The sequence below is a fragment of the Camponotus floridanus genome, unplaced genomic scaffold (genome assembly GCF_003227725.1).
Source record: "Camponotus floridanus strain SB8 unplaced genomic scaffold, Cflo_v7.5 scaffold1, whole genome shotgun sequence".
Lineage (NCBI taxonomy): Eukaryota > Metazoa > Arthropoda > Insecta > Hymenoptera > Formicidae > Camponotus > Camponotus floridanus.
The window spans coordinates 7,027,830-7,040,894 of NW_020229214.1; the positions used below are offsets into that span (position 1 = coordinate 7,027,830).

At 25.0% G+C, this 13,065-nt stretch overlaps 1 protein-coding gene across 1 annotated transcript; it reads left to right on the top strand.

Annotated features, from left to right (window-relative positions):
* The first annotated feature begins 331 nt into the window (after positions 1-331).
* Positions 332-10,112, top strand: LOC105254094 (uncharacterized protein MAL13P1.304). Its single transcript, XM_025408282.1, has 10 exons — positions 332-546; positions 1,001-1,143; positions 2,484-2,666; positions 2,897-3,104; positions 3,496-3,629; positions 3,958-4,091; positions 4,343-4,608; positions 4,997-5,144; positions 5,211-9,016; positions 9,326-10,112. Exons 1-10 carry the CDS (start codon positions 365-367, stop codon positions 10,032-10,034), a joined length of 5,913 nt encoding a protein of 1,970 aa, XP_025264067.1. The 5' UTR covers positions 332-364; the 3' UTR covers positions 10,035-10,112.
* Positions 10,113-13,065: the final 2,953 nt, after the last annotated feature.

Consider the following 13,065-nt stretch of genomic DNA (forward strand, 5'->3'; position numbering starts at 1 on the left):
GCTTCAACGTACGTAACATTTCAGTACGCATAAAAAAGTGTCCCGAATTGTTGTGTTTACGCTCATACACGTTAGAACTTTAAAATTTTTGTGAATACATAAAATATTTAGCCACTTCTCAATTTTTCTATATTTTTTATATTTTTTCAATTTTTCGAATTTTGTCACTTCATCAGCTTAATACACGCTGATTTCTTTTACCTGATTACTTTTATTAATAATTTCTTTCTGTATCTTAAATATTTCACATATGTAAGAAAAATGTAAGACTAGGAAAAATTAAAATATATTTAATTGTGTTGAATTTATACGTGAAAGAGAATAAAAATCGTGAATTAAATGTAATAAATAATCAAAAATAAAGATGAATTATTACCGACAATATGTTGGCTTGCTTTTGCAAGTAATCTATTTTACTGCGAATTGTCTCGAGGAAAATGTAATAATTAATATAAACGATAAAAAACCAATTGCCGTAACTAGCAATGCGTTTCTCAGTTTCACATTGGATCCGGCAATATTGTTGCATAGCACCGATGCACTCACGTAAGTATTTAATTAAAAAGAAGAAAACAAATTTTTACAAACATCAATAAAATAAATTAATAAAAATTAATAAAAGATAATCATTCTGCGCTACAAGAATTGGTATTTTATTGATTTGATCAGCTTTTTTTATCGATCTTTCAAAAAAAATTAATTTTTCACAAATTTCTGTTTTATTAAATATTTTAATTTTTTTAGACATCTAAAGGCAGAAGTTATAATATTATTAAAAGTTTTTAATTGTTATAAAATAAAATACCAATTATTTAGCGTTATTTTTGTATAGATATTGTCATATAATTACAATATAGTGCAATTACAAATATAAAGTTTGAATTTTATTTTATTATGATCTCTCTGTAATTGAAAATAAAAAAGAAAGTGCTAGTTTGCATTCAGACATTCTATGTTTATTAAAAAAAGAAATGTATCACAATCTGTATTAATTATTTAGCAAGAATATCGAAAGAAATACAAATATGGCCCGGGGTTTAGTGCCGGCCTACATTCGTCTTGGAGGACCACAAAGCAACTCTTATATCTTCGAGCGAATGTATTCGCATAACGCTGATGTCGATTCAAATGATACGCTTTTTGGTAAAGTATTATATTATATTAAACATTTTAAATAAATTTTCTATAGATATTTTAAATAAAGGAGCTTTTAACAAACATAATTTAATATAATAATACGTTGATATGCTTTATGTACATGTAAGAAATGTTGAAAAAAAAGACTGGATATTAATATATTGCACTGAGTTGGGAATCGCGTTGCAAAAATGACACAATTAAATTCTTTAAATAAAAATTATAAAAATTAATTGTTAATATGTTCTAAAAAAATAACAATATTTTAATTTTTTGGCCGTACTTTTGACCGACTTGCTGACCGACTTTTTTAATCATGCGATGATCTAATCATCATGAACAGTATAAAAGGAGAACAATGTCAATGAATGAGAACGATGGCGCGATGACGTAATGCTAATGTCATTAATTCATTTTGAGGTTGCCGGTAGTTATATGCACGTCCATTAGCCTTGATGGCAAGAGTGCCTAGTAAGTGTCATAATGCAACGTCGACAAGCTTCGAGATAATAATATGATCGCGAATTGCAAAAGCGTCGATGTAATATTTAAATTATTGTACTTATGTCGCGATAATGAATCAATTAATATTTATATAAATTAAGAAAATAAAATATATATATGCAATATATATACACAAAATACATGGCAAATTTTATTTTAAATACAAATATTATAAAATGTTGAATAAATAATCATTTGATTATGCAATTACATATAACATTATTTTCGATAATCATTAGTTAATCATTAATTAATCTATTTCAATAAATTTTTATTTATACGTTAATCACATATTTCGCATATCTTTCTCTATTTAATAAAAAGTTTTCGATTAAAAAATTAAAGCTGTAAAAAATAATTAGAATAATTCATTTTTAAATGGTTACTTTATTTGAAAAAACATGTTTTACTCTATTTTAATCTAACTGCATTATGACTATATTTGTAATTGTAATATTTGCAAATATATTTATCAAAAATATTTAAAGTCGTTATTCAATATTTATAAATGTATTTTATGAAATATGATACTATTTATCTATTTTTTTATTTAATTATATAAATCATACTTTTGTTACCTTGCACATGTGTGCAAAAAATATTGAAGATGCATATTAGAAAAACTTTGAAAATATATCAAGGCTTTGAAAATATATCAATCATGTGCATGTTTTAAGACATTCATCACTTTTATTTTTCATAGAAAGATAAATTTAGTTTTTATTAGTTTAATAGAAGTGATAACAATTTTACACATAGGATGTGTGTATATTTGCGGTTGTCATTATTTTCTCTTTAGATCGTTCTATAAAATATTTAAATTTTATGTTTTAATTTTATAGCAAAGCAATGGACATTGATACATCAATGGACGAAAAACGTTGGATTAGATATAATCGTTTGTATTGCACCTCGATATATCGAGAATGAATCAAAAATGCATTCCAAAAATTCGATAAATATGACGGAGCTTCTCTCTTTTAATGATCACATGGGTTACAACGTCAGCTGGCAATTGGGTTATGGTAAAGTCTCTTTAATTTTATGTTTTGAGACAATAATAAATTAAATTAAATTAAAACAATATTTAATATCTAAAAGCGTTTAATATTTATAATTTTTTATTTTTCGTAAATATTTTTGAAAAATATATATTTTAAATATATGATTTTATGAATTGTTTTATACAAAATATAACTTTATATATTTTGAAAATATATTTAATTTCTAATTGTTATAAAATATTTTTCCATAGAATGTCAAACTAAATGCAATTTATCTGGTGGAGATTTAGGCCAACATGTCGCAAGTTTCCGCGAAATGCTCAAGACTTTTCCGAGATATTCAAACAGCTTAATCACAGGACCCGATATTGTAGCTTATAAAACGGCGCAACAACAGAAATATCTTCAAGATTATCTTAACTCGGCAGATACTGCACTTTCGGCGATTACATGGCATCCGTAAGTGTTTATTTAATATTATAAATATATTAAATACGTAAACATTCTATGAGAGCAAAAATGCAATAACTGATAAAATATATTTTTTTCCATAATTTATGATGGTTTATGATAAATATATAAAATTAACGCACACACATATGAATATAATAAAATTATTTTTAATTTAAAAAACTTATATATATATATATATATATATATATATATATATAAACTCTTAAATTAAAATAAATTAAATTAAATAACATAAAAATAGAAAAAGATATTAACAAAAATTATATAATATATATATACATAATGAAAGTGATAGGAAAAACAAAAGAAAATGAAACAATTTTTTTGATGGATTTAATCATTATTTATTGACCGAAATTATTGGCATTAATTTCAGGGATTTTGCTAGTGTCTCTTTAAACAATAACAGCAATGAGATTTCCATGAATTATGATAATATGGTTGCTGATAAGAATGAGCTGTACAAAATCATCAATCGAGAGATGACGAGAAAAAAACCATTATGGATTGGTAAGAACATTATAAAATTATAAATAAATTAATATTGTTTATATAATTAAGAGTATTTATATAATTAATTGTGTTTATATGAGTAAGAGTTTATATGATATTTATATGTGTTGTAAATTTAAATTTTATATGTATTTTGATTTAATTTTTATATTTGTATTTCATATTTTTATTTAATAGTTTTATATTTAATTTATATGTATATTTATATTATGTCATATAGATTTTTTTATATGTATATGTATATGTATTTTTATGTGTATATATAAAATTTTATAGTCTTATATATTTATAAAATTATTTATGTGTATATATATTGTTATAATAGCGGAATCAAAACCTGAAAAGTTTAAACACGAATATCTAGGAGCACTTATTTGGACGACAAGACTCGGAAATGCTGCAAAACTTGGCATACAAGTTATAATGAGACAGCCATCAAATTTTTATATAGCAACTCCCGTAAGTCACTTAATATCATAAATGTGTAATATCATATATTCGTATATTATCGTATATTATTATAAAAAAATCATAAAATATCTGATTATATTTGATATATTGTAGTTGATATAAAAACATGTAAATATATTTAATATATCAAAAATTACTTGTGAGTTTACGTGTAAGTTTACGTGTAAGTTTACGTGTTTAAAATGAGAAAAATAAAAAATTATAAGATACATTATTAACAATATCTTTTTTTTAATCAGGATTACTGGGTATCTTTATTGCACAAGACTTTAGTTGGACGTCAAGTTTTGGAACTAAAACTTCAATCAAACAACGAAAGTTACATGCATCTGTACAGCCAATGCACAAAACCTTCTGCGTTGTACAATAAAGGAGCTATTACGATTTTTGGTGTAAATTTGACACCAAAAGAAATGACCGCTAATCTAAAGGGCCTCAAAGACAAAATTCTACACAAATACATTCTGTCGCCAGATACCAAAACTGGCAACAAAATGTTTTCAAAGTAAGTAACTTTGTAACATATATAGAGACATACACATATAGCGTAAAAAGTATATATTATATTTCATTTGCAATATTACATGCAAAAAAATCTTGTTACAAAATGGTTTATTTGAATTACTAATAAAGAAGAGAAAGAAAAATGAATAAATGAAATTTTATTTATGTATTTATTTATTTATTTATTTATTTAGAGAGAGAAAGAGCAATATATATATATATATATATATATATATATATATATATTTTCTAATATGAATATATTTTATAATAAAAATTTTTTTATTATAATTATTTAAAAAAAAGAATCGTGTAAATTTCTTTTTTACTTTAGATTTTTATCAATTGTAGATCTATAGTGACAAATTTTAAAAAACATTATTTTTTAGAAAAGTCTTATTAAATAATAAACCACTCGATTTAATAAACGATAAGAAGTTACCAAATATAGAGCCAGAGATTATTATCAAATCTGATAGCCTTGAATTAAAGCTTTCTTCTGGGAATATAGGTTTTTGGGTTATACCTAATGCAAAGGTAAACTAAAATAAAATATTTCGCTTATTATATTTAAAAATAACTAAAATAATATTAATTTAACAGGTAAAAGCTTGCGTTTATTCTGAAAAGGAAATGACCGAGAACATTACAGAAAAGAAATTATCGAAACAACATAAAAATATCATTGAACAAGACAATCAAGAAAAAAAAATTCGTGACATAAAAAATTATCAGCATTCAACCCAGGAATCTGAAAGAATGAAGAGAGATATTGGCAAAAAATTAATCGAGATAGGTCTAAAGAAGGACAATGTTTTTAAAAAACATTCGAGATTTGAGAACACGAAAGATTATATAAATGAAAGAAAAACAAAACGGAAAGGAGGAGATGAGTTTAAAAGAGATGAATTGTTGATACCATTCAATCCAAGGACTACTGACAGCGGTGAAAACAATTTCTATGGCTTTTCTCGACATAATCCTATCAGAGGATTTCCCGAAAGCGACATTTTTATCACTACAGGGGACTCGTCGGAACAAAATTACGATTATATTCAAAATGAAAGCAATGAGAAGGATTCAGTATTGAAGAATATGCAACACAGAAAAGATTTTACGCAAAAACATATAGAAGATAATACATGGATAGAAATGGAAAATGATCACATACCAAACGAGTTTTTTGAAAATGTCAAGTTTAATACAAAAATCAAAGGAAATCCGAAAAATTATGACGATCTTTTGGAAGCAGAATTTTTTCCTCAAGAACATGAGAATGTCGGAGATAATAATAAAATAGCTACTGTAAAAATTCTTCAAGAACAACTACCTGAAGAGAGAGAGGAAAAACAAGATATAGAAGAAAGCATGCAAAAGTTGGCTGATTATTACGATCTCGAAGAACATGATCGTGACACAAAATACAAGGCATTAAATCTTGCTTTGAAACGCTCTACGATGCCATTCAATCAACTTGTCAAAACTCCAATTTACATAAATCATCAAGCAACAAATACAAAATCTGAAGAAACAAAACTAAAAGTAGAATCAGAACAGAAAACTTCGAATTTTTTTTATCAACCTTCTCAAACTGCCACTGTAAATTCTAATTATAATAATTATCGCACTAAAAATATGAAATACGAGGAAACTAACTTAGATAAAGAAAAAGTTTTGACCACGAATATATTAAATAATAGAGATAATATTAATACAGAAGCAATTAAATTTTCTCGACCTGCCGATGTAAATACGGAATATTCTATTCGCGAAATACAACATCCAATTCTTCATAATAAAAGATTTAAAAGAAGTAATTACGCAAACATTCAAAAGATTCATTCTGAAGAAATGATCAAAGAAAACACAAAAGATTGCCATTGCAGAATTATCCAAACTTCCTATTTATCGAAGCCAATTTGTTATTATCGTTCAAAACGCGATAGTCAAATATTAGATTCTTCAGAAAGTGTAAATGTAGGAAGCGATCAATCGCAGATAAATATTGAAAATTCTATGACGAAAGAAGAACACGAGAAAATTATGGCGGGAGAAATACTTCCAAACATTAACGTCATTGAATCTGATTATGAAGAACATGATATAACTACAGAAATCATAACTACAGAATCAAGTACATTGGATTATAAACCAAACTACGTAACGCAGACGATTGATGTAAATTCGACATCAATAATGGATACTTCAGAAGTAAATAATATTTCGGAGCAATATCATAATGTAGATAAATTTAACGTCACGAGTGTTTTGGTAAATTCAGAATTTTCTACAAATAATGCGGAAGAATTGAATAATGATGATATTATTAACAATGATATTACAAAAATGTTTTTTCGTACCGAATCACCAAGCATCCAATCGGAAAACAAGACAACGACGTATGATCCTTCCCAGATTGTTTTTAAAATGTTTTCGGATAATCAAGATATTATTATCTCCACGACTGAGGACGAGCAAGAAAAAATCCGCGAAAAAACGCAAAATCTCATCAAGGAACAAAAGACCGACAGCTCAACTTACTCAACAATTACCGAAAATCAGGAAGACGAAGAACGGCGCGATAATAACTATAAAATTAGTTTAAAATCAACGAATTTTCTTGAAACAACAAAGGGAATTGCCGAAGAGCAAATGACGACGGAAACAATTTTACCAAATAACAATTTTATCAAAAAGCGAATAACATATAGAACACTTAATAATTCAGAATCGAGCGAGTCAAAAACAAAATCAAAAGATAATGTACAAAGTGTTGAAAATACTCAGAATATTGAATCCGCAGCTGGGACACAATTAAAGGAAAATATTGAAACAAAAAAATTGAAAACTATATTTCGTAAAACTCCATTGAAAGAACATACGAGATATGAGGAATACTTGAACAAACGTGCGAAGCAGATCAACAAGCTGAAAGAAAAGCTATATGCGAGACAGGAAAAATTGTTGCAGCAATATCACCATCAATTAACGGAGAACGAACAGAAGCGGAATCTGAAGAGAAGAGAAATTTGGGAGAAATTTTACGAAAACGATCATTTTCGTCATCAGATCGATCAGGGAGAGTTTGTTAGCATTCTAAACGATAATGACATTCCCAAGGCTAATAATAATGAAAAATATGAAATTCCTATCGAATTTGTTTCTAAACAACATGAAAATATTCCAAATCGAATATATACATTTGCGAAAATAAAGAAAGAACGTTATCCGAAATATTATCAGTTTCCTCGACACGTGAAAATAACTGAAGACGATGAAAAATCGACCCTTACAGCTTTAAATTCCAAATATAATCAATATTACGAGCATCTTCCAAAAATAATAAAAAATGAACAAGAACTAGCAGAAATACCTAGATTTTCGAATCATAAAGATCATCAAGATTGTCGATATTCCGAAAAAATAATTGAAGAGGGAGAATCAAGAGTACCTTCTAAGTCCTATAATTATAGAATCTTTGCAATCGATCCTTCATCGTTCTCGTATCGCGACGGCGAGCCGATATTACAATTGCACGATAATCATTCAAAACTTCCGAAATATTACTCAAAGATTAAACTCGAAAGTCAAAATTCAATTCCAAAATGGATGCTTGAAAAAATTAATCAAATTCTTTTAAAATCAACATTTAGCGAAGACCAACATCAAACTTCCAAGTTACAAGAATACATGAAAAAAACATCGATTAAAAATGATCAAAAAAATGCTAATGCCGTATATATTTTTGATATACACAAACAACATGACCGGCCAAACGATATCGCAAGATTTGCACAAATCTGGTCAAATCCTCTTAATCGACGGAATATTGATCAAATTATAAACAATACAACAACAGATGAATTAAATAATATTTATAAAGATCTTGAAACAAAACATGGTAACTTAAATATGCCTACAACAGATACAAAAATGGAATTGGCAAAAGATGTAAAAATTGGAGAATACGTAAAAAATGAAAAATTTATCAATTCTCATGAAAAAGAAGACATATTGAATGTTGAAAAAACTGAAGATACTACCGAAAAAATTATAACTCCTAAAAATATTGATATACATGAAGAAGAAACGTTAAATATAAGAAAATTTAATAAGAATGTTGCAGAGTCAGAATATACAACGACACATTTAAATAATAAAAGAAAAAATATAGCAAAGAATATATTTAAGATAGCTAAAGATACCCAAAAAATTAATGAATTCTACGATTCAAATAACGAGATACAAAATGATATAAATAATGAGATGGCTAACAATAATAACGCAGTCAAAGATGTTGAAAAAATTATTGATAATGATTCTGGATTGAGCAAACTTGAAACAGGAAATGCAAGAACACGAAGAAATATTAGAAGCGATGAACATCTAGAGCGATTGTTATATTTTCTGTAATGTATTTTATTATTATTTATTATTTTATTAAATAAGATCTATATATATATATATATATATATATATATATATATATATTTAGACAAGTGACAATAAACAAGCAATATTAGAAGTTTCTATAATTATAAACCAATTAATTTAAAATATATATATTATACAATTATATGTATAATTGCTGATTTAGTAAAAAAGACGATATATAAAAGATATGTATAATTATTTTTCAAATTTCACAGTTAGTTTTAAATTTTTTCTAGTTTTTATATTTATTACTAGTATTAATGATTATTCTTTCGATTTTCTAGATTGACAAGAACAAATACACAAGACGGATCAAATTACGATATGTACGATCACTTAAAGGAAGACTCCGAAGAAATACTTAGCAATCAACCAATCCTGTTCTATCTATTAACAAAAAATGATGAATTACCATTAAATAAAATTCAGTTTCAAAAATTAAAAAATTACTTAACTTCTTCGCAGAAAAACTTGGAAATCAATCAGCAAGATGAAAAAGAATATAAGTCAACAAAATGTATCGTCTTTATACCGACTAAAGATTCATATAAGATGTTGGAAGTGAAAGATTATGAAGATTCGTTAGAAAGTTCCGAAATTCCTTATTCCGAAAGTCAATATTTAGCACGAAAAATATTAGATTCAATAAGATATTCGGATGATGAATTTTCAGAAGAACTTGTATATGAAGATCTTTCGGATCTGCTAAATGAAAATATTCCAGATAAAGAAGTTTATTCATCGGAAAGTATGCAAGATGTTTCTATACATGTCAAAGATAGAGGAATTAATCATGAATCAGAGAAAAAAGACGAACATAAAAACGAAAAAATTAAATATTTAGAAATAAAAGACCAAATACCATCTGGTAAATGTGAAATGTTATTTCCTTCAAAAGAAAATGAGAAAAGAAGGCAGCGAAGAGAGATCAAAAACAAAATAATTGCAGGCATAAACCAAATAGAAGGCGAGGTAATTATTCTCATAACGTAATAATAATCTGTTAAAACTGCGGTTGATCTTTTACTAGATGAAAAAAGATGTTTACATATGTAATTATCAAACAATATAAAAAATAGATTCAATATAAAAATTATAACTTAAATTAATATTGTAGTTTTCACGTACAAGCTACAAAATAATATAGCTTAGAAAGTCAATAATCGTTACTTTTAATGATCATTTCTCGATAATTATGTTATATGTGCTTTTTCTGCTGTAATATCTAAATTAATAAGATGAAGAATTAATAAGAATAATTTATTTCTATAAATTATTTTAATTTACGAAATTATTTATTATTATTTTATATTATTTTATATTAGTAAATATTTCTGTTTATTTCTCTCTTTTTTTCTCTCTCTTTTTCGTTACATTATACATCATCTATTTTAATATATTATTTTATTTTTATAAAATACAGTCAAAAAAATCAAACAAGTTTATTTTGATTGAAAATAACAAGCACGAAGACACGGAAAATTTTTTAAATAAAAATATTACTAAACAAGAAAAAGAAAAAATGATAACGAAAAACAATACAGAAACAAGTTATTTACAAACTCAAATAAATAAAAGAAATCACGACAATCTGCTTGAAGACTTCATAAAAGCTCGTAATAAAAATTATTTATATAATAATAAAATCCTTGTTATGAAAAATAAGGAAAAGGATAAAAGTTTAAAAAACAATGTCTTAAAAAGCGATGAAAAATTATCCTTTTTTAAAAAAGAGATAATTCCAAAGTCACAAAGAGCAATTATCAATGATTTGGAAAACACGCAAAATCTCACAGAACCTGTGAAACTATTTATCGATAATTTCGAAGAGAAATATAACAAGACTGTTTTGGCTTCAGAAGAAAAACATTTAAAAAATAAAACTTCCGAAACTACCGAAAATCTTTTTCATGTTGCGATTATGAGTATAAAAAAACTTATTGCATTTTTATCAGAAATTTCCCAAACCTTTATGTAAATATATATATTTTAAGGAATCTCAAATAAAAAAAACTTTATCTGGTATACTACATGATGTAATGTATATATGTATATCCAAACTCTCTGTATAGTATATACAATATATATATATATATATATATATATATATATATATATATCTTATATATATTTCTTAATTATTTAATGTCAATTGTATTAATTCCGCCGAGATTGTTAAGCATGAGCAATAATGATTTTTTTTAAATTATTAAAAAGCCAAATATTTACACACACATAATATATATATATATATATATATATATATATATATATATAACTATCAATTAAAAAGAATTAATTGATTTTAGTTTAATTAAATATATGTCCAACTTATTTTTTAATTTTTAAAGAAGAAAATAATTGATTTGAGATAATTACTTTGTTTGTGTAAATTCTATGTATGATGTAGCAATAATTAATACAATAACTGCACATTTACCTAATGTATCCTTGTGAATATATAAATCACTCATCTTTTCTGATGACACCTCTGTCATACTTCTTCAATTGTATGCATTTATAATTTTTTATTCGCTTGTAACTATGCCATTTAAAAGTTACAGTATAATTTAAAAAATACATATGCAAACATATTTTGAATATCTTTAAAAATTGACAAAACTGCCTTTTTTGTTGCAAATATAACAACACAAAACAGAAAATCATTAAGAATAACAATTTCTAAAAATATGACAAAAGCAGGCTTAAAATATTTTTAAAATTCTCAAAGTTACATTGCAAATGTAGCATAATTTTTAACTATAATTATTGGTAAAATTAATAACAAAAGGAAAATTATTGCAAATTGTTACAAACAATTCTTATATTAAGATATATGTATCATATATAATTATTTTTATTCTTAAATCGGATAAATCATTTCTTTAAAATATTTTTATACTTTTATAGCTCATTCTTTTTGTGGGCAAATAAAATTGTGTGTGTTCTTATTTCAAATAAGTACGAAGTACTATCATTTTTTTATCATGTTAATTAAGAATTTAATTTATTAAAGTAGAAGTCACGTTCTAAATTTATATATATACACTCACATATAAATATTATATACATTTATTTTTTAAATTGATATGATATAATAATGACAATTTTAATACATAACACAATAATAGCAATTTTAATTTTTAAATTTATCTAACAAATACCGAAAATGTAATCGGGATAATAAATTAAAATATGTGAGCGGATTTAATGCGAGTAAATACGTCATTAATCCTCTTTACTAACGAATATCGAGTTATTCTTATTACCCGTATATTAAAACTAATTTATAACGTTTATAAAATCAATTTTATACATTTTGCAATATTTTATGTAAATGTTATTATAATTATTTTAAAATATTTTTCTCTTTTTTAATAGAAACAATTTTGTTTCGGATTAAAATTGAGTTAGGGTTTGCTGTACTCGACTTTCACGCCATTTATTGTTCAAGAGAGTTAATTACATAAATAAATTTACTTACCGGTCGTTTCAGCGAAAGTGTTGAATCCTGTCATCCTGTCAACTCCTTCGGATTTCTCTCCTCAGATTTTTGTCTAGTAATAAAAAGTAAATTATTATACTTTGAATGATAAATCCTAAATTCTAAATTTTATACTTAATAGTTGTAAATATCGAAATAATTGCAAATTATCATGATAATTTTCATTTATTTAAGATATAATAAATATTGGATACAAGACGATTAGTAATTGTCTTTTGTATATAGAAATTAATGTAATATTAATATTTATTGTATCCAAACTGCGGAATGAATAATGATTAAAGTTTTAAACAGATACATAAATTAATATAAAACATGAATTTAAAAAAAAATTGACAATTATAGGCTCCATGTTACATACAACTTTATACGATACTGTTACAGATGTTCAAGAATATTTACTATTTACTTCCAATAACAAATAATTAAAGATTAATCCTATTAGAATTTATTTTAAGCAGATGCAAATGTATATTTGAAATAAATTGTGCGTAACGATTAAAAATATTTACATTACGA